Below are 24322 nucleotides of genomic sequence, written 5' to 3' on the forward strand. Positions count from 1 at the left end.
CATCACTTGATTTCACAATCATATCATCAACATATACTTCAATTTCTTTGTGAATCATATCATGAAACAGAGTTGTCATGCCCCTCTGATACGTTGCACCAGCATTTATCAAGCCAAACGGCATCACTTTATAACAGAATGTCCCCCATGGAGTGATGAAGGATGTATTTTCTCTATCTTCAGGTGACATTCGTATCTGGTTATAGCCAGAGAAACCATCCATAAAAGAGAACACTTTAGACTGAGCAGTACTGTCAACAAGCACATCAATATGAGGCAATGGGAAGTTATCTTTTGGGCTGGCTTTGTTCAGATCTCTGTAATCAACACACATTCGAACTTTCCCATCTTTCTTCGGGACTGGTACAATGTTGGCAATCCACTCAGGATATTCAGCTGTCATGAGGAAACCCGCATCAATTTGCTTCTGCACCTCAGCCTTGATCTTAAGAGCCATGCCTGGACGAGACCTTCTCAATTTCTGTTTGACAGGAGGACATTCAGGTCTTGTCGGTATCCGATGTTCCACAATCTTGGGATCTAGACCCGGCATATCTTCATAGGACCATGCAAAGACACCTGGATAATCATGGAGAAGCTGAGTGATCTTCTTTTTCACTTCTGGCTCGAGTGCAGCACCGATCTTGATTTCTCGCTTGTTCTCGTCAGTACCCAAGTTGATGAGCTCAATCTCTTCCTGGTGAGGCTGAATGGCTCTTCTTTCTTGCTCAAGTAGTCGAGTGATCTCATACGGTATCTCTTCATCATCCCCCTCATCTTCAGCTTCATATACAAGGAATTCAAAATTTGGAGGAACCATAGGGTCACTGTGTTCAACGGGTTTATTATGGTTCAATCTGCATAATATGATTGGGATGATTTTAGAAAAATGTTTTTCATGCAGATTTTTGAAATTAATAAGAAAATACAGATGTTTTGGTTTTTTTCTGGCATTACCATTATTTCCAAGAAAAAAGGCACTAAAAAGTAAAAACAAAGAGTCGCGGAAAAGACGACAACTTTTATTGATAACGGCAATGCCGAAACAAACATGCCCTTACAAGGATATCACTTTCGCCTTGGGCAGAGCGAAAGGATTGTTATTTTGAAAACAAAAAAACATGAGCAACAAGACACATTACATGGAAGCATGCATGACTAAAGGAACATCAATGGCCTCCCAATTTCTCACAGTGCCTCCTGGTACAACAAACGTAGGCACATAACTGTTTTCAGCAGCATCTTCAGCAATAACATTGATGAACCCAGCACTATAGAAAGTTCCTGTCGAAACGCCTGAGGTCGGGGAGAACCCAAGGCCCTCCTTATGCTTGTTTTCCAAAATCTGTATCACTTTGCCCCAGCCAGCAGCTTGCCCTTCTTGAACAGCTTTATGGGCGTCTTTCAATGAAGCCATGCTAGCACTAGCTCTCCGGGGTTCTGCCCCTTCAACAGTCAAGCCTTGAAATGACGTCCCTTCAGCAGACCCTGCTTCAACACAAGAGAAAGATGACACTTGGCTAACCAGATATGCTTCTTCACCATGGACAGTGACAAGCTTACCATTCCTCACAAACTTAAGTTTCTGATGTAGAGTAGAAGTTACTGCCCCAGCGTCGTGAATCCACGGTCTTCCGAGGAGACAACTGTAAGAAGCATTGATGTCCATGACCTGAAAAGTGATCTGAAATGTCTCGGGGCCAATGGTAATTGGTAGATCTACCTCTCCAAGAACATCCTTACGAGATCCGTCTAAAGCCTTAACCAAATAGCTACTTCCCTTTAAGGAGAGTCCATGATGACTCAACTGTCTCAATGTAGACTCAGGCATTACATTTAAGGATGATCCAGTGTCCACCAACACATTGGATATCATGTCAGACTTACAGTGTACTGAGATATGCAAAGCTAAATTATGGTTTTTCCCTGCTTCAGGGAGCTCATCATCACCAAACCCCAAGTTATTGCAAGCAGTAATGTTACCCACTATTCCATCGAACTGATCCACAGAGACTTCATGATCAACATAAGCCTGTTCCAATACCTTCATCAACACTTTCCTGTGAGCTTCTGAGCTCAAGAGCAGAGACAAAATGGATATCTTTGACGGAGTTTGCAGCAGCTGGTCTACAATCTTATAATCGCTCTTTTTGATAAGCCTTAGAATTTCGTCCAGATTAGACTCTTCAATAGATTGGCCTGATGGGCCGGCATTCTTGTCAATAGGAGAAGCAACCGGTGGAGTTATTGTAGCAACAGGTGTAATCATCTTCTTTTGGAACAAGGGTGGACGGACTTTTCCGCTTCTCAGAGCTGTAATTTCTCCTGCAACATTATCAACCGTAGCTGGAGATACCAGAGGCACCTCCACCCCATTCTCAATCATAGTTGCATCATACTTGTAAGGGATTGCCTTTGTAGAGGCATAAGATACCGGACCAGGCAAACTGATCACTAAGGGTTCAACATTCCTTGTTTGAGATGCACTTTCAGCCGGAGAATCATGAAATACTGGCACTATCACACAAACATCACTGACAATTAAGTGCTTGTCATCCATCAGGCCCTGTATATCATCTTGCACCACACAACAACCCATAGGATTTTGAAGACATTCTGAACAAGAAGCATGATCATGTTTGAACAAAGAAGCTTGACAAAGTTTGATATGTAGCGGTACCAAGGGAGTAACAATATTGCGGACATCCAGCATGGGGGCCTCTCTAGGAACAGGAACTCTTTTGAAAGCCTCGATCATGTTAACAGCACCATGATTTGGAAGTGGATTGTCAAGAACGTGAGGAACACTATTTTCAAAAGTCAATCGTCCTTTGTCTATCAGATCTTTCACAACATATTTCAGAGCATAACAACCTTCAACGTCATGGCCTTGAGCACCCTGATGGAATTCACATGTGAGATCCTGTCGGAATCTGGGAGGCAATGGTACAGGCGGAGGCTTGCCTGGTCTGTTGACACAATGTCCCTTAGCAAGTAGAGTTGGGAGCAGATCAGCATACCACATTGGTATTGGAGGAAAATAAGTCCTGGGTCGAGGGCCCTGCTGTTGCTGCTGTTGTGGTTGAACAGGAGGTTGTTGTTGTACTTGTTGAGCGATGACATTAACGGGCACTGGTGGTTGACCCGGTGGCAGAGGATATTGCTGGTAGAATGGCGGGAAGAAAGGATGTTGAGAGTACTGCATGTATTGGTAGGGCAGGGGTAACTAAGCAGCAGCTGTAGACTGGTTACCAGATACCATCCCTACTTCGGATTCTTTCTTCTTATGATGGCCATTACCGTACTTCTTAGGTGCGCTAGTTGAGGATTCACCCTTCTCAAGAACAATGATACCCTCTCTAACAGCCTCCTCTAGACGAGTTCCCATAGTAACCATATCGGAGAAATTATTCGGAGCAGAGACTATCATTCTTTCAACATATTCCTTCTTCAAAGTTTTCAGGAATGTCTGTGTTAGTTATTCCTCATCAAGCCGAGGAGAAACACGGGCAGCTGCCCCTCTCCATCACTGAGCATATTCACGGAACATTTCATCTGACTTCTGAGACAAAGACTTAAGAGAATCCCTATTCGGCTTCAAGCGGGTGTTAAACTCATAATGATTTTCAAAAGCAGCAGCTAGTTCCTCAAAAGTATGGATATTGTCTTTGCTCAAACCAGTGTACCAGTCTGCCGCATCTTCCATCAAGCTATCCTGGAAGCAGTGGATCATCAGCGCATCATTATCTGCGTAGTTGGCCATCTTTCCGACGTACCGAATGACATGGCTATGTGGACAAGAAGTTCCATTGTATTTGTCAAAATCTGGCACTTTGAATTTCCTAGGAACCTCAAATCGGGATACCAAGCATAGATCACGAGCCTTAGCAGAAACACCGTTCCCATGGCTAGCTTTGACCTCACGGAGTTCTCCAGCTAACTCCCTTAACTGTTTTCTCATAGCTTCCATTATAGGGTCTTGTCCACGCGGAGTGTCAACATCGATTACCTATTGCACAGTGTGTACAATAGGATCGGTAACAACAGTAGTTACTTGAGGCATAGAGGTGGATACGGGAATCTGTCCTTGATTGCCAATACCAAAGATACCAGCCGCAGTATTAGGAGCATAGAAAGCTGAGAGTCCATAAGGGCGTCCATTGGGCATAACAAACCGAGCATCAGACATTACAGTAGACAATGGGATAGATGGAATCACTTCAGTAGAAGCTGGAACAGATGTGGCTGGTTGTTCTTGTGCAGCCATCATGGTAGACATAGCGTCATGAGCCTTAGCCAAGTCTTCTTTCATAGCAGCCAGTTCGGCACGGAGCTGAGTATTTTCTTCTTCAAAGTTAGCCATGTTTCTTCTCTTGTACAATCTTGTTTGATGAACTCTATCTGGTTGGTAAACCTTACGAGCACGAGCCACTTTTCAGACTGCGGCGGAAAAAACCAGGAGGCAATGAGCACGAGAGAAGTCTTTTATGACCAATGAATGCGTATGATGCATGAGATGTGGTAATGCATATGCAAAAAGACTCTTTTTGTGTAGACAAAGTAGAAATTTGTAAACATTACTAAACAACCGAAACATCAAAAAAAAAAAATCAAACATCAAGGAATCTTACAAAATAATTCCCTTTGAAATACTAAGCCAAGGGATAGACTTTGAAATGCAAAACAACATAAACAACTGGACATAACAAAAGGGAAAGAAATCCTCAAGCATAGGAAGCGGAAGCATCATCCTCAGACTCAGACTCATAGTTGCAGTATCGGGCATAGAAGTTACGGGCACCCCTAGCCCTCTTGGAGTCCCTCATAAGCAACTTATCCTTTTCTTCAATTTCCTTCCTAGCTTTAGCCAACTCTTTCTTCAGTGTCAACACCTCATGAGTCTTCTGTTCATCTTTTCCATCCAAAGTCATAATCAAGTTCTCAGCCTCATAGTATCTAGTCCTCCACTGATGCTTCTCTCGACTCTCCATAGCTAGATGCTCCTGATACTTCTCCTGAGTAGGTGGTAATAGAGGCAAAGGCATGGTAGGAATAGATGCAGACACATATCTCATGGCAGGGTAAGGCATACCAATCTTCTCAGCTTGGTTTATCACCCACTGTGTATAGGCCTCATGAGCAACACCGGACCTTACACCCATATGCCTCACTTCTTTCTTCCAAAGCTTGGACCAAGCTTCTATGAAATATTCTCTTATTCTCGTGGGAGCTTTAGAGTAATGGAAGAAGTAAGGAGATGTAGCAAGATTGAGGGGCTTTTCTTTCATCGGGAAACCAAATTGCCGCAAAGCGAGCTCCTGGTTATAGTTGATTCCACCCTGGGTACTAAGAAGAGGTACATTAAGAAACTTTCCACCACCAAGGATAATTTCTTTGACTCTAGCAGCGGGAGTGAGCCAAACCACTTCATTAGGGGTGAGAGCCATGATTCGCTGTGAAATAGACCAATTCTCTGGATTATCATGGAAAGACTTCGGAAGGTAAGAAATAAACCACCTATAGAGGAGAGGTACACAACAAAGAATGTATCCACACCCTTGCCGGATCGATCATGAATAACATGGTATGTGTCAACTAGCAAAGTAGGAACCGAATTCCTGGAGTGGAAGATCATAATAGCATTCATATCCACGAAGTCATCAAGATTTGGAAAGAGAATAAGCCCATAGATGAGTAGTGCAAGGATAGCCTCGAGAGTGTCCTGACAAGTGGTCTTGAGGTTGGCTTTCTCAAGTAGATACTCCAAAGTGAACCCTCGGATGTGAGCCTTAGTGACAAGATTCTTGGAAACATCGGAAGTCTTGAGATAGAGATCTTTAGCAATAACCAATGGAGTGGGAGGATTCTCAAGTCCCGCGAAGGGTACCCCCTTAGCAATAGATAGACCCATCAAGCAAGAATAAGCCTCTAAAGTAGGCACCAGCTGAAAGTCGAGAATAGTGAAGCACCGATAGTCCCGATCATAGAATTGCACTAGAGTGTGCACAAGCTTCTCATCCACATTAGTCTGGAGAATAGTAAGTAAAGCCCCGTAACGATGTCGGAAACCAGTCGGATCCTCGATCTTGAGTGCCAAATCTCTCAAATTAGCCAAATCCACTTCCTTGAACTTGTAGGACTTAGTCTTCCCCATTCCTACAATGTTTACAAATTCAATTTTGTCTAAGCCCTTCGATAAAATGCATGGAAAAAAGTTTATGCATGTATGCATGTATGCATGATTATGTTCAAGTACGGAGAAAACATGGTGGGTTGAGGTTCAAAGTCAAGGAGTCATGGGTGGACACGGTGTCTAGTGAAACTAGGGCTTTGGATAATAGTAACCGGGTTCTAAAAAGGTTCCCAAGTTGCAACCTCTCCGACGTATATCACGGTGTCACGAGACAAACACTCGCTCCATGATTATCCGTAGGAAGGTCTAACTTGAGTGTAGTATCGCGTGACGACTAAAACTCGAGACAACACTCGGTTTAGCCTCCGCACTACATCCTAGAAAATGGCCATGGATGGGTTCGGTTATCTACGGTTCATAGCGTCATAGAACAATTAGAAGCAAAGTGCCTAAACGCGACAACACGCGTCGACAACATCACCCCCAAAATGCCTCAGCTATGTGGGATTGATCGCATAATCCAATACACGAGGCAACCCTCGGAATGAATTAACGATTATATCCCTCCTAAATCCTAAGTTCACTCAGCCCGGGTGTAGGACTTTTGATATTCTCACCCCACACGTTTGCAAGAATTTAAACATTTATTCACAAAAAGAAGCAAGTAAAAACGAAAGCGCAAGCGTGGTAATAAAGACTAGGCGTAACTCTCGAATCTCCCCAGTGAAGTCGCCAGCTGTTTTATCTTGGTTTTCGGGTGTCAAACATTGATTACGTTTGAACCTTTTTAACCGTTGATATCTCATTTTTTCTTGGGAAGGGAAAAAATAAGCAAAACCCTTGAGAATCGAGGTCCGGGAGTTGTTTTCGCCACGGGAAGGTGTTAGGCACCCATAACGACTATAGTATCCTATAGGAACCGTCTTTACTTTCTACGCGCGCGCTTTATTTTTAAATGCTATTTGGAAAATGATATTTACACCTAAGAGTTTACTAAGTGAAGAATTGGAGGGAGAAGAAAGTGTTCGAATTTTTATTTTATTTGAATTGAAGGAATTTTGGTTCCTTGCCTACGTACCCTTTTAAGGGATCAAATCCACCGTAGTTCTCTTCCAAAAATGTTTTTGTTTTTGTTGGTTGATTTTAAGTTTGAAAATTGGAATTTTGAAGAATGAGAGAGAGAGGCCTCAAGGGCATAAGATTGTGAAAAGTGGGGTTTGATTAGTGATTTTGGAAAAAAGTCAAGTATGATTAATTTTCATTGAAATTTGATTAAGAAAATAAAAGGAAAATACAATGGGATCTTAATCCCAAGGTTTATTTAGAAAATGGTTTGAGTGATATTGTTCATGTTTATTTGGAAAATGATTTTTGCCAAATTTCAAATCCTAAACATACATCTAAACATGCATATCCTAGCCATACATCTAGAAATATCTATGTGATGTGTGTGCATATGTCAGTGCTTGTGTCGGTGTACATCATTAGAGTCCATTGTCCTTATTACATCCTTCACCTACATACACACTACTTCCTTATGAGACTTAATCCCACATAAATGAATTAAAAGCAAAAGAAATGTAAAGAAATGAGATGAGAAAGTGTGATGGAGAATATGCTTATGATGTATGAAACATGAAACAAGAAAATGTTAGTAGCATAGGGTAATATCAAAGAAAATAAAGCAAGTAAAATATCAAGACAAAAGCATAGAAAACTTCACAAAATAAAGCCAAAAAGTGCAAAAATATAACTAACATTTACTCACAAATGCAAGAATCCTATTGCCTAAAATTCTCACATTCTAATACATTTTTCAAAGGCTTAGAATCAGGTCTTAAAATGAGAATTAAGGCAACATGATGAACTTGACATTTACAAAGTAAACTTAGGCATATTTGCATTATTTATTCACAAATGTAACTTGTAAACCAAGCAACTAATCAAGATTCACACACAAGCATCAAAATTATGTACAAACAGTAGCTAAAGATTCATAGAATCATATAACATGTATATCAAATGGTCATCAAGAACATAGAATGGAATTGAGCAATTTTTTAGAGGTTTTTTCACATAAAATCAAGAAATAATGCAGGAAAATGTGATAATATTTTTTTAACAAAATTTTCAGTAAACAAAATGCATAGAAACATCACAAAAATAACAAGAAAAATACATGAATTTTTTTAGAATTTTTAAGGGATTTTTAAGCTCAAGAACATATAAAACTTCACAAATTTTAACAAAAATAGTAAACAATTAACAAGAAAAATACCACACATATTTTTAATCAAGATTTAACACATAACAACATCACAAAAATGCCAAGAAAATGATCAAGAACACATAGAATTTTTTTTTAGGAATTGTTTAGTACAAAAATAAGCATGCAGGGGTGTATATAGGAAGCAAATACCAAGAGCACGCAGGAAAGGGGGGTGTACGTAGTAACCTGTATACAGAAACGGGTTTGGGCTTCAGGGATAGAGTGGACCGGTTCAGGAATGGGTCAACCCGGTCCAGGCTCTATATAAGCCTTGGAACCGGTTTGGACTTCATTCCCAACCTTCCCTTCTCTCTCTAAACCCCAATCCTCTCACCTCTCTCTAAAAAGGAACACGCCGGAAACTGGAAAGAAGGTGCCGGAAAGTTTGAAGGCTCGACGGAAACTTCATCTTCTCCGGTGAGAAGTGCAGATTCCGGCGAGTCTCAAGGTTGCTCAGATTTGAAATTTTTTACATGAAAACGTTTCTTTCCTTCTCCTCTTTCCAAATCTGAAACTAGTTTTTTTGAAATCAAAGTTGTGTGCCCTAGATCTACACTTAGGGTTTCGAAAATTTTTTGCAAGAAATGATGAACAATTTATGAGATGAAACCGTTACCTTGCATTTAGATTGGAGGTAACGAGAACACGATGGAAAGCTTCTGAGCACCTTCGATCTTGTTTCTGTATTTTCAGATTTGAATCTGTTTCAACTTGTTTTGAATGATTTCGAGTTTGTATGTGTTGAACTCGATCTGAATTCGTTGTTCTTGATCCTTTCTCTCCCACGAAGCTGATTCGGTTCAAATCCTCCTATGGATTGATGGATTCGATTCGGTTTTCGTGAAACTTGAGTTTGAATGCTTGAATTTGATCTATTGATGTTGATGATGGACGATTCTTGGTGAATCAGTGACGGATTGTGATGATTTTGGGAAATTTGGTGAATTAGGGTTCAAGGATGAAGATGAATCTTCATCCTTGTTCTTGAGGATTTTTCGGTTTTGATTCTGTTTTAGTGGAGAGAGAAATTGTAACTGTGTTTCTGGTGAGTTGGCAAGAAGTGAATGGTATTGACTCTTTGACTGTGATGTGTCAGCTTTATAGCTGATGCAGTAATGCCTCTGACCAATGAGCATGCGCCACCTGGCCTGGACTAATGACTTGGACAATATGGACTAATCTGCAAAATAATAAGAAACAAGGACCAAAATGCAAAATAATACAAAAGGACTAAAATGCAAAAATTAATAAAATTGAATTAAAAAATGCAATTTGAAATAAACGTAAAGTGAAACCAATAAAAAACACAAAATGGACTAAAACGAACCAACTACTTAAATGAGGTACTTTAAAGTAACCTCTCTCTGTCGAAATTTCGTGTGAAATGACCAAAATGCCCCTAGGGACTAAAATGACTCAAATGCAATTTTAAAATGGTTTTTAACAAGGAATTAAAGCAAGAGTTTATACAGGCAAATTAAAAGACTCAGAGACAATTTTTCAGAGATTAAACAGAGTTTAACACTGGAAATGACTAAAATGCCCCTAGGGGCTGAACTGACTCAAAATGACTTTAAACGTAATTTTTGAAATGGATTTTGACATGAGATTGAAACAAAGACTTATTCAAACCAAATGAAAAGACTCAAACAATTTTTAAGGACTAAAATGAATTTGAATGCAGGAAATGACTAAAATACCCTTTTTCATGAATTTTGCAAATAACATTGAAATAAGATGCAGAGGAAGATGCAATTGATCAGAGCCAATTTCAAATGACTTAAAATGCAAGAAAAGAAAAATTGAGCTAGTATTTTTAGGTCCAAAATTAGGGTATAACAATAGCTTGCTTGGCTCTATCAATTGCTTCATAAAGAAATCCCATTGTTGGTTTATCATCACCATCCACCAGCTTCAAGACCTTAACATTGGGTTCAAATACCTTTAGTATCTCAGTTACCTTATTCCAGAATTCCTTATCCATCACAACTTTCTTTGCTTCATAAGCAGCTCCTCCTGATTTATCTTTTCCATATTTAGAACTCTTGTATTCATTAGAATCAAACATGTCCTTGAAAGCTTTCTTCTCTTTAACAATTGATTCAAGTTGTAAAAATTGTGTAGGAAATCGAGTGATTGCTGGACGAATAAGTTCTTTATCATCAGTATATTTCTTCATCAAACTCACTGTCCAAATATGGTTGTATATAAACAAAGTAACCTTTTTTGCTTCCTCAAGCACTTTTTGGACATTTGACTTTTTTCCAATATCTTCTAAACACAAATCCAAACAATGATCTGCACATGGAGACCAATAAAGGCGAGGTCTTTTTTCCATCAATTTCAAACCAGCTGCATTTAGTGCTGCCTCATTATCAGTGACCACTTGGACAACATACTCTTCCCCCACCTCTTCCACTATTTTGTCAAGCAAGTTAAAGTAATACTCAGTGTTTCTACTAGCAACATCAGAGGCATCAATAGACTTTAAAAACACCGTTCCATGACTAGAATATACTAAAAAATTCATGATATGCATGTGGTTTATTCCGTTTGTCCAACCATCACACATTATAGTCACTCCCCTCTCTTCCCAAAATGGTTTTAACTGTCTTATATATTTTTGCATTTTCGCATATTCTTCATTCAAGTATACCTCTGAAATCTCATAAGGAGTAGGAACTTTAACACCTGGACCCAACTTTGCAGCTTCAGCTAACAAGGCATGTAACCAAGGAGAAGTGCTCAAATTCATAGGCAGACGATCATATATTATCATTTTAGATAACATCCTTCCTAAAGTCTTTCTCGCATTTTTCATGAATCATGTAGGAACTTTTGTTTGCTTCATACTCTTACTTCTCTCTAGATCAACATCTACATTTCTCATTCTTTGTTGAAGATCATATCTTTGATATTGAGATGAAGCTCCACCACTGCTACTACCAATGCCACTTCCAGGAAACCTTTGTCTATCTTCCCGTTGTCTTTGTGATGTCATACTTTCATATGTAGCTCATCTAATCGCATCCTCTTCCATCAAATCTTCATTGTCATCATTGCTATCCCTTCTTAAACTTGCGACAAATTCTTCCTTTCTTTTTCGAGAATCATTTTTCTTTGCTTTTTTGTCTAATAAAAGCTTCATCATACTTTCTCTAACAAAAGTTGTAACACTAGGACAAACTTTGACTTCTCCTGTCATGTGTGCAAGATGTTCCTTCAACCGAGTTATTCCACCCGTTATTATTGTTTGACAAAATTTACATTGTATGGTGTTTCTGCCTCTACCCTGCACAATGTTACCAAAGTGCCAACCAACATCATCACTCGGAGCATTCTCTGCTCTACCAATTGGAAATACTTCTTTCTGTCCTTCTTCTCTTCGAGGCATTGTTCAACCAACCTACAAATAAATGATGTAGTTCTAAAATAAATGGGCTGCTTCATCAAAATAGCTTTCGAAAAAATAAAAAAATTTAAAAAAATGTTACAGGAACCATACTAAAAATACTCTAATCTAACTCCTCTATCATTTTATTTTTCTTTTAATCACTAACAACATATACAATATTTTTCTTTTAATCACTAACAACATATACAATCAAAGTTCAAAGTTCTAGTCTAAGATCAAAGTCCCAATTTTTTCTCTAAAATTTCATCTAATATTTGTTACCTAAATACTCAAATTAAGAGTGTCAATTTAAAATTACCTTGAACTTAAATAAGAGATGAATGCACACTTTTTTTTCTTGAGTTTAATAAATAAATATATCAATAAACAAATAAACCATCTAAAAGTAATTATTAATTATTATTATTATTAATTGATTATTATTGAATATAGAGTGAAGCTGTGTGTGTGCATACGTGTGTGTATTGTGATAACAAACCTTATTCACTCAAAAAAAAATACTTATCACTTATCACAAACCTGACAAAGAGAATTAACAAAAGAACAGCAATCGCAAACCTGAACAAAGAGACGCAAGCAGAACGAACAAAGAAACGCAAGCAGAACGAACGAAGAATCGCAAATCGCAAAAAAATCACACACCAGAATCGCAAGCAGAACGAACACCAGAATCGTAAATCGCAAGCAGGAAGAGAAGGAACAAAGAATCACACCACCAAAGAAGAGAAGTAATTGATTTGTGTAAAAAAGATTTGAGATGCGGTACAAAAGATTTGAGATGCCTGGCTGGTACAACAGATAAGATTCGTTCTTCCCCTGTTCTTGTATTTTTGTGGTTTTTCTAATATGAGATTTGAGATGTCTGTCCTTCTTCTCCTGTTCTTCTTGTATTCTTGTGCTTTTTTTTAATATGAGATTCGATTCCTTTTCTCCTGTTCAGTTACTGAATTTTCAAGTCTGAATTTAGTCCGTAACGGCGTATCGCGGCCGTAACGGCGTTTCGCGGCCGTAACGGCGATTTTGCTGTGATTTTTTTCCTCAGCGTTAAAAGGTCCAAAAACGGTCACGGTGGCTGCCGATACCGTTTTTTAATGCCCGTATTTGCGGTAACGTTCCATTTTTTAAAACCTTGGTCCCAAGTGAAAATGGTGCCACTTGGAAGTACGTTCAACCAATCTTTTGCCCGTCCACTTAATAAGTAGACGAATAATCGAATATGTTTATCAGATCTCATACTCCTCTTGGACATATAGTGCTGAAAGTTTCAAAGAAAAATGTTAGATGTTCTATGCAATCTTCCGAGTTCTTACCTGAGGATTGGTTTTCATTTAGAGATTTCAGGATATGATGAAGGTGAGAAAAACACGGGGGGGGGGGGGGGGGGGGGGGGGTTGAATTGTGTTAACTTTTCCTTCTTTTTAAAACTAAGTCCAGTTTTCAGAGTCTGATAGAGTTTAGAGTCTGGAACAGAGTTCAGAGTCTTATGCAGCAGATAAAGTAAAGAGATAGAGAGAAGAGAAAGACACAAAACAATTATACAGGTTCCTTCCGCAATCCGAAAGTAGTCATGTACCCCTTGCACTTCCAAGGATAGTTCACTAAAATCAATATCTAATTATAAATGTTCAAGCACAAAAGCAAGAGACTTCAAACTACTCAAGCACAAAAGCAAGAGGTTTTCTATGCTCAAGCACACATGCAAGAGACTTCATATACTCCAGCATAAAAGCAAGAGACTCTTAAACAAACACAATTACACATAAATATGTTTGAGGTTGAACACTTGATATACAATCAGTGGTGTTCACAATACAAATTAGATACAGACTCTTAAGACTCTAGAATTTCTAAGATATGAAAGTTGTTAAGAAATTCTAAGTAAACTTTGATGTGAAAACAATTTCAGCAGAGTTTTGACACTTGTAAAATTGATGCGGGTCTATTACAATCTTCAAGTCTTCACTCCTTTATATAGAGGTATGAAAGAGACGTTGTTGATTGTCAGCACATCAAAAGAGTCGTTATTGAATCTTGATAATCACCAATTATCTGTTGCTTGATTTGGTTACTGTCCTAGGAGGGAACAATTTCAAATTCATTCCTTGAATAGAGAATAACCAGCGTAGACGCAGTTGTTATCTTGTACTATTGCAGACATGAAGAGTGGAGTAGTGGTTGTACAATTGTACTATGTTCTTTTCCTGCGCTCTTCAGTGGATAAGTATCCAAAGCATTCTAATTTCTCTGAAATAGTCGTTGCTCCAGATTTCTATTCCTTTTGTAATGATATATCTTTAGAATAACAAACTTTAACAAACTGCAGCTTCCAGTCTTCAGACTCTGAAGAACTTCAGCTTCTGATGATCTTTAAACTCTCTGAGGACGTCAGCTTCTAATGGTCTTTAGACTCTCTTTGTCTTCAGACTCTGTCTTGCAACATAAGTTTCCTTTGTAAATTTCATTGCTCTATTTTGTTCTTTCAGAACCAATACTTGAATTTAAGACTTATAAATTTTGTCTGTGGTCCTACACACTTGAACAAATATTAGCATATCCAATTGACTTTTTAATACATTGTTATCATCAAAACTTAAGGTGGTGATGTTAAACATATTTTGTTCCAACATATGATTCTTAATGTTGAATGCTGATGGTTTCACTAGTTGGAATCCAAAGGCAACATTGTTCAAGTTGTCAAGCCTTCCATAATCTCCTAATATGACATGCTGAATATCTCTCATCTCGGATTCGTCAGAAGAGAAATCACTAATATCCAGGAGTGGATTTTTTGCTCCTTTAATATCTTCTTCTTTGGCTAGGTGGACAGATTTCGGGATTGCCCTAATAATTCATTCTATTTTTTAGTCAAAGAAGAGTAAAGTTTATGGATCTACACCTGAAGGTGAGAAAAACACAAGAAGGGGGGTTGAATTGTGTTAGCTTTTTCTTCTTTTTAAAACTAAGTCCAGTGTTCAGAGTCTGATAGAGCTCAGAGTCTTGAACAAAGTTCAAAGTCTTATGTAGCGGATAAAGTAGAGAGAGAGAGAGAGAGAGAGAGAGAGAAGAGAGAAAGACACAAAGCAATTATACAGGTTTCTTCCACAATCCGGAAGTAGTCATGTGCCCCTTGCTCTTCCAAGGAGACTTCACTAAAATCAATATCTGATTACAATTGCTTAAGCACAAAAGCAAGAGACTTAAAACTACTCAAGCACAAAAGCAAGAGGTTCCCTATGCTCAAGCACAAAAGCAAGAGACTTCTAAACAAACACAATTACACAGAAAGATGCTTGAGGTTGAACACTTGATATACAATCAGTGGTATTCACAATACAAATCAGATACAAACTCTTTAAGACTCTAAAATTTCCAAGATATGATAATTGTTAAGAAATTTTAAGTGAACTTGATGTGAAAACAATTTCAACAGAGTTTTGCCACTTGTAAAATTGTGGTGAGTCTCTTACAATCTTCAAGTCTTCACTCCTTTATATAGAGGTGTGAAAAAGATGTTGTTGATTGCTAGTACATCAAAAGAGTCATTCTTGAAGCTTGATAATCACCAATGATCTGTTGCATGAGTTGGTTATTGTCATAGGAGGAAACAATAGTGGAGTAGTGGTTGTACAATTGTACTATGTCCTTTTCTTGCGATCTTCAGTGGATAAGCATCCAATGCCTTCTAATTCCTCTGAAATATTCGTTGCTCCAGGCATCCATTCCTTTTGCAATGATATGCATTCAGAATTAGGCATGGCAATGGGGCGGGGTGGGGACGGGTTTTACCATCCCCGTCCCCATACCCGATTCTCATATACTTACCCGTTACCCTGCCCATACCCAACGGGGATGAGAAATTGAATCCCATCCCCATCCCCGACGGGTTCGGGTATTCCCGAACCATCCCCGTCCCCGCATTGAATAAATTTTTTAATAAAAAATATAAGTTTTTTTGCATCCCCAAGAGCAACGTTGTAATACATTATCAAACAATACGCTCACTTTAACATTTGTTAGACGAAATGATTTAGTTGATCCTTTAAATATCAATGGTAGTTTTATTAACATGACAATTATCAAACAAAATAACATGACATATCAACATAAATTATTTTTTTACATTTGGGACGGGTTTGGGTATGGGTTCGGGGTGGGTACCTATATACCCGTTACCCGTCCCATACCCGTGTTTTGAAATCGAGGAAAACCCATACCCATACCCAAACCCAGTCAAAATGGGGAAAACCCGTCAAATTGGGTTTGGTTCTGGCGGATAACCACGGGTAAGGGTTTTGTTGCCATGCCTATTCAGAATAACAACATATAACTAATTTCAGCTTCCAGTCTTCAGATTCTGATGAACTTCAGCTTCTGATGTTTCTTCAGACTCTCTAATGACGTCAGCTCTGATAGTCTTCAGACTCTGTCTTGAATCTTGCAGCACAAGCTTCCTTTTTGTAAATTTCATTGCTCTCATTTTTTCTTTCAGAACCTATGCTTGAATTAAAGACATATAAATTTTTGTCTTTGGTCCTACACACTTGAACAAATATTACCATATCCAATTGACATTTTTAATACCTTGTTGTTTTATCTTGGTTTTTGGGTGTCAAACATTGATTACGTTTGAACCTTTTTAACCGGTGATATCTCATTTTTTCTTGGGAAGGGAAAAAATAAGCAAAACCCTTGAGAATCGAGGTCCGGGAGTTGTTTTCGCTACGGGAAGGTGTTAGGCACCCATAACGACTATAGTATCCTATATGAACCGTCCTTACTTTCTATGCGCGCGCTTTATTTTTAAATGCTATTTGAGAAATGATATTTACACCTAAGAGTTTACTAAGTGAAGAATTGGAGGGAGAAGAAAGCGCTTGAATTTTTATTTTATTTGAATTGAAGGAATATTGTTTCCTTGCCTACGTACCCTTTTAAGGGATCAAATCCACCGTAGTTCTCTTCCAAAAATGTTTTTGTTTTTGTTGGTTGATTTTAAGTTTGAAAATTGGAGTTTGAAGAATGAGAGAGAGAGGCCTCAAGGGCATAAGATTGTGAAATTGTGAAGTTGAATTAGTTATTTTGCAAAAGAAAGTCAAAGTATGATTAAAATTCATTGAAATTTTGTTTAAGAAAATAAAAGGAAAATCAATGGGATTTTGATCCCAAAGTTTATTTAGAAAATTATTTGAGTGATATTATTCATATTTTTTGGAAAATGATTTTTCTAAGTGTAAAGCCTAAGCATTCATCTAAACATTCAATCCTAAACATACATCTAAACATGCATATCCTAGCCATACATCTAAAATATCTATGTGATGTGTGTGCATGTGTCGGTGCTTGTGTCGGTGTACATTATTAGAGTCCATTGTCCTTTACATCATTGACCTAGATACATTCTATGGTCTTGCAAGAAATTAAAAATTGCATAAAAGGAAATTACAAAGTTCCTAACTTTTTACATGCTAAATCTTGGCAAGAATTAAATTGCAAGAAAAATAGAGATGGATATGAGGTGAGAGGAGCTTATGGGATGCATGAAATATGAAATGAAATGGTTAGTGGTATGAAGTGTAAGATGGTAAAGGTAAAGCAAGTACAATACTATAGCAAGAACATAGGAATTGACACAAGACATGGCCAAAATAATGCAAGGTATAACTAGAATCCAACCACAAAAAATGCAAGAATCATGTGGCCTATAATTCTCACAATTCAATCTATTTTAAAGGCATAAACTCTGGTTCTAAGATGAGAATCAAGGCAACATGATGAACTTGACATTTTTAAGGTGAATTTAAACACATTTGCATTATTTTATTCACAAACATAACTTGCAAACCAAGCAATTAAGCAAAATTCACACACATGCAGCAAAAGCACATACAAACAGTAGTTAAAACTTCACAAGATCAAGTAATATGTACCACAAACAATTATCAAGAAATTTAAAACGGAATTAGATATTTTTCATAAGAGTTTTCATATAAAATCAAGAAATATAGCAAGAAAATGTACTAATATTTTTTATCAAGATTTTCAGTAAACAAATTGCATAAAAACATTACAAAATTAACAAGAAATACACACAACTTTTTATAGAATTTTCTAAACAAGCTTGAGCATGATGAGGGGTGTGAAAAGCTAAAACAAAGTGTAAAATAGCAAGAAACTAGCAAGAAAATGAAATTCAGCAGACACAGGCCCAAGCCCAAAGGTTTGAGTTGGATCTGGGTGATCCAACTGCTTTGCAGCCCTCAGATCAACCCAGTTCCTTCTCAAACCCTAAATCCAAGGGTTGAGAGCGCGTGGCATATGATAGGCATGGTAAGGCGCATGGAAACACAAGATCCAGGACGTACACGTGTCACATAGTTAATCTGATGGTAAAAAAGGGATGAGGGACCGGTTTGGAGGTGAACCAGACTGGTTCAGGTGAACCTGCTTGGTTCACACTCCTATAAAACATGTGGACCGGTTCCTTTACCATTTTCAACTCTTCTTTCTCTCTCTTCCTTTCAGACTCTCTCGTCCTTCCTTCTCTCTAACCTAAAACCCTAACGGCGCTGTTGGACAAGAGGAAGGTGATGAACACCTTGTAAACCTTATAGAACGACGGAATCGTCGTCTTCTCCGATGAGAACGACGGATTCCGTTCATTCTCTCTTTGTATACTCTTGAAAATCGAGGTTTAACCGGTGTTCTCACCATTCGTCAATTCAAAACCCTAATCTGTCTTATTTTCCATGCTGATTACAAATTCGCATCTAATTTTACAAAATAAACGGTGATTCACGGAAGATCTATATCTTAGGGTTTCGGTTTTCAAATCTTTTCAAGCTTCTTCAGTTTTTTCAAACGAACAAGTCTTAGGACTTGTTGATCTACTTTGTTTCACCGTTTATTTTCGATTTTGAACCTTCGATGATGATTTAAACACAAAAACGAGAAGGATTCGTATGCTTACCTGGTTTCGAATGGAGATTCGAGTGAGAAGACGAAGAAAACCTTCTCGGATTCTCTCTAAGCTTCTGGTAAGTACTTCGTTGTTGTTCGTCTTCTTCTTCTCTGATTCACTTCGAATTCGATCTCTCTTCTTCTCTTCTTCAAATCCTTCTGTGATCGTGCTTGAGTTCACCGTTAACAATGGTGAATTCGCACTCGAATTGCAGAGGTGATGATTCGATGATGATGATTCTTTGACGAATCACTGAGAATCATCATGAATTCTTCGCATTTGACCTTGAATCTGCATTCTGTAATTTTTAGGGTTTGTGATTGTTCCTTCGTGTTCTTGATTTGATTCTGAGTTTTGATTATTCTGTGATGGATTTACGCGAAAATCGTTGTGAATTGATGTGCTTGGGTGTTGAATTGATGAGGATTTTGGTGCGAATTGGTGTGAATTTGTGTTTGTTACGGTGGTTGAGATTCTGTTACGGTTGTTTTTGTGGTGGTTGAAGGTTTGTTACGGTGGCTAGGGTTTGGAGAAGAAAGAAAAAGTTTGTTAGGACTTTTGATGATGTGTCACTGAGTGAATGATATCTCCTTGTTGCATTGATGACACAGCCTTATATAGGCTGACATGTGGACTTCTGAGCCACTTAGGACCTGCCACGAACTCTGGACTTGCTTGGACTGAAATCTGGACTTTTTGCCTTGAGGGACTGATATGCAATTTCTTAAAAATCAAAGGACCAATCTGCAATTCTGGAAACTTAAAAGGATCATCCTGCAAATTTAAAAAAGGCTAAAAAATAAATTTGGACAATATATGGACTTTTTTTCAATTTTAATAAAAGGACTTAAAAAAATTTCGAAACAAAAAGGACTTGGATGCAATTATTAGAAGTTTGAGGACCTTAAGAAAAATTAAAAATAAAATTGGATTAAAAATTGGTAAATTTGACTAAACGTAAAGTGAAACGATTAAAAATAACAAAACGGACTAAAACGAACCAATTACTTAAATGAGGTACTTTAAAGTAACCTCTCTCTGTCGAAATTTTGTGTGAAATGACCAAAATGCCCCTGGGGACCACAACGACTCAAAAATGACTCAGATGCAATTTTAAAATGGATTTTATCATGAAATTAAGGCAAAAACTTATCCAGACAAATTGAAAAGACTTAGAGACAATTTTAAGAGATTAAACAGAGCTTTAACACATGAAAAGACTAAAATGCCCCTAGGGGCTAAACTGACTCAAAGACTTCAAATGTGATTTTTGAAATGGATTTTAACATGGAATTAAACAAAAATTCATTCAAACCAATTGAAAGGACTCAGGGACAATTTTTCAAAGATTGAGAGAAATTTTAACATAGGAAATGACTAAAATGCCCCTAAGGGCTAAACTGACTCAAGATGACCTCAAATGTAATTTTTTGAAATGGATTTTGACATAGAATTGAAATAAAGACTTACTCAAACCAATTGAAAAGACTCAAACAGTTTCCAAGGACTAAAATGAATTTTAATGCAGGAAATGACTAAAATACCCTTTTCATGAATTTTGCAAACAACATTGAAATAAAATGCAGAGAAAAATGCAATTGATGAGAGACATATCAAATGACTTGAAATACTAGAAAAGAAGAATTGAGCTAGTATTTTAGGTCCAAAATTAGGGTATAACACTTGTAATCATCAAAACTCAAAGGTAATAATGTTAAACACATTTTGTTCCAATAGTACCTTACATAAACAAAATGTAAACAAGAAACCTTTCAATAGCACCGCACAAGAATGAGCAGTAACTATCCTTTTTTTTTCTTCTTCGGTTTTTGTAAAGATAAAAAGAAAATAAAGATAAAAATAAAAAATTAACTAAATCTAATCTAACTAAAGTTACTGCTAGAAAATAGAAACTAAATTTTGAAACTAAATCTTTTCGTGATTTTCGGAAATAAGAAAAACTAACCTAATCTTAAAAACAAAACAAATATAATCTAAGAAATTGGAAAAGGAAACTATAAAAACTAATCTAATCTAAAAATATATTGACTAATTCTATTTCTAAAAGATAAACCTAGAAAATAGGAACTAACCCTAAAAACTAGAAAACAACTCCTAATCCTAAAACAATTTCGACCAAAAATAAAAATAAAAATAAATCAAAGCTAAAATAAAAATTAAACCTAATCTAAACAGAAAATGTAACGCCCAAATTGAAAGTGTCTAGAATTTCCAACATGTGCGTTAAAACTGATACTGGATACATTAATTATACAATACGGAAACGACATAAGTCGAGAATTCGGATACAAGAGCTAACTTGAGTCTTATGTTACATTATTTATACATAAACAGTCTAATGATACTCGTACAACACGGTTCATTACACACAACTTATAATATAACATATCATCAAGCTATGAGACATAAGGGCTGGATCCAAGATAGCACGATCAATCCGTAGCTTTCTCCTTACCTTTGCCATGGGAAACCTGTGAACCTGAACAAAGAAGGAAAGGGATGAGACATAATGTCTCAGTGAGTTTTACCTAATCCTAGGTTATAGGTAACCTCGAGAAAACCTACGGTCATCACGTGTCTACAATACAACCTGACGGTTGATTATACGTGTGTGGTCATGCTTACCTAGACGGTAGTGCATACTAAAATCCGTCATAGGTTCATATAAATCGTCATAGGTCTTGCTTATATCTTACGTGTCATGGTGGTCAAGGGAACCTAAGACTGCGACACCTAGATACGTTAAACGCACCAAGGCCGGAACATACATATTCATGACACTATCCTAAACCGGACAATCGGAGAAACCTAGATCGTCACCGGTATAGTTTTATAGCTTGTTCTATGCATAATCCATACATGTCTAACATCGTATCATATCGTGTCATATAAAGTCATATACATTCATTATGTTAGAGGTTAGCATTGAACAACAACATTATCTAAATTCATTTTACGGAGAGCCCCGGGTGGAGTAACCCTGAGCATAATCACATACGTGACAGATGAAATCCTATCTAAGGTAACACTGGACTCCCTCAGCAACGTGCGGGCCCCCCTTGCGAAGCTTATCCCATTCCCCTGGTGGGAACCCCTTGAGATCCCAACCTAGCGTGGATCGCAAGAGACACGACACCTACGTCTTGCTTACTCATTCTTAATGAAAAGATAAAATTGATCACTTCACATCTTTACATACTTAGAGATCATGATTTCATATTCTAGTTCTCGATAAACTATACCGAGGCTCTAGTTTCATTCCCTATCTTATAGTATAGTTCGCTACCCGATCAAAAAACCTATCGTTTCTCATGTATGCCATGAATTACTAAATAAATTAAATACTTGCTTCACTTTCAAGAAAGACGTTTAAAAGATTATCCAATATGACCTTGGTTTGAGGGGTTTACTTTCGTGAGAAGACAACACAGAGAAAACCGACCCGCAAAATGCCAAAACTGCCTGAAACGAGCCAACAACAAGTTTTGGCACTGTTAGCTCGCCTAGGCTAGTTGGTGGTGAGTGTGAGGAGAGTAAACCATGGCTTCTGTGGTTTTTACTCACCATGGCGACAACCCAGAACATGCAAAAATGGTATTTTTCACTCAAAAATCTCAAAACCAAGTAACCCAAGGTATATTTTGACTCTATTAATCATAAGATACCTGAAAAACATTCACATGATAAGTATTTACATGTTTAGCAAGCATGGCATGGAAAGGGGCAACTAACCTCTATGCATAAAACCCTAAACTTTATGATTTTCTCACAAAAGTAATCACATAATCCCAAGGGTGGATTCTATCTACGAACTCACCTTATATATTCTGAAGTTGAGCTCAAAAACTCTAAGGCTTAACACCAAAACTCTAGTAAGAACAATCTCTGGATGTGTGAAATCAAGTTGATGAAGCTTGCTTGAAGATTTTCCTAGTTGAACCCATCAAAATGTATTCATCCCTTACTTAGATGCTTGCTTGGAAGAGAAAATATTAAGTGAAGATGAAGTTGGGAGGGAGAGAGATCCGATTTTCTAGAGAGAGAAGGGAGCTCAAGTTTTCTCAAAACCCTAGAGAGAGAAAGTGCAAAACATTATGAAGATTTTGAGCCCTAAAATCTTTATATACTCCCTTATGCACAATTACCATACTACCCTTATTCTTAAACGCGCGCATTTTTAACGTTACTAGGTAAATCATCGCAACATAATAAGCGGGATATTACAGAAAATAAAAATAAAACGAATAAAGTAAATATTTACAAAATAAATTCTACTACTTACTTTGTTGAAATATCAACAATCCCTGACAACGACCCCAAAAATTTGATTGATGAAATTGGAAAGTGCACCAACTCGTAACAAGTATGTCGCGTCATTTTTTGGAGATCAAGGCTATTTGATTAGCGTTTGACTCACTATTTTTATTCATGACTGAACTTTTAAATTTTTTAAGAAAAGGGGACAATAAAGTTCAAACTACCCCATATTTTGAAAAGATTTGGGTTCGGGGGTTGGTTACATAAAGGGAAGGTATTAGCACCCTCTATGTTCGTAGTACTCTACGAGAATCTCTTGATTTTATTTAACTTTTGTGCTTAAACTTGCTTGCATTTTAAAAGAAGGAATTAAAGTGATAAAAAGAAAAGGAACATTTTTATTTACATTTTTTATTGATCTGGAAGGACAAGGTCCTTTGCCTACGTACCCGTAAGGGATCAAAACCTCGTAGTTCGGGGTAAAAATTGATGTTTGATTGATTTTGTGTTTTTTATTAGTTTTGAAAAGATTTTAAAATAAAAAGCCAAGTGGCAAATAAGAATTGGTTTGTATTTTTTATATTTGAAAGAAAAATGACTCAAAGCAGAATTAAAAATTGATTTGATATTTGATTAAGAAAGAAAATAAAAAGAACGATCACTTGATTTTGGATCAAGGTTTATTATGAAAATATTTTTGTGATTTTTGTTATTTGATTGTTTTTGTTGTTTTGGAATAATGAATGAAAATTAAAATAACGGAATAATAAAATTTAAAGCGCATGGATTTTTGTAGTGACGTTGGATCACCACAAAATCCCTAATCTAATTTTTTTGTATTTTTTGGTAAATATAAAGCGGTAAAGAAATAAAAGACACCCACAAACACACTTTTTCTCATTTATATTGTACATTGGACCAAAATACATTCTAATAGATATGCAACAAAATAAATGACGAAAAATAAATGTGCATGAATAAATAAAATGCAGAAGGATGAATTCAAACTAAACAGAAAATAAAATGCAAAGGAAAATAAAATAAAGGTGCGAAAGAAATTAAAATGTAGGTACAAAATAAAAATGAGATGCAGTGGGGGGTCCAAATAGTATAGAGGGGGGGGGGGGGGGGGGGGGGGGGGGGGTATTGGAATCAAAATAAAAGTAGATAGGGCCTTATGAAGTGCAGGGCGCACGTGGATCTCAGAGAGATCAACCTGGGCCGTTAATACGATCAACGGCCTTGATCTGATGTTGGATCAGGCATGAT

The 24322-nt window shown here is 37.3% G+C and overlaps 1 protein-coding gene across 1 annotated transcript in view; it reads right to left on the bottom strand.

Moving 5' to 3' along the window:
* Nucleotides 1-11272, bottom strand: part of LOC146908252 (uncharacterized) — a 28785-nt gene extending 17513 nt beyond the window's left edge. The window contains exon 1 of the mRNA XM_085727574.1: nt 10250-11272. Coding sequence (XP_085583700.1) covers nt 10250-11223 — 974 coding nt within the window. The 5' untranslated portion in view covers nt 11224-11272. The remainder of the gene's footprint in view (nt 1-10249) is intronic.
* Nucleotides 11273-24322: the final 13050 nt, after the last annotated feature.

Source organism: Medicago sativa, chromosome 7 (assembly GCF_051527215.1).
Source record: "Medicago sativa cultivar Bolivia chromosome 7, Bolivia_mono, whole genome shotgun sequence".
In the NCBI taxonomy this organism is placed as follows: domain Eukaryota; kingdom Viridiplantae; phylum Streptophyta; class Magnoliopsida; order Fabales; family Fabaceae; genus Medicago; species Medicago sativa.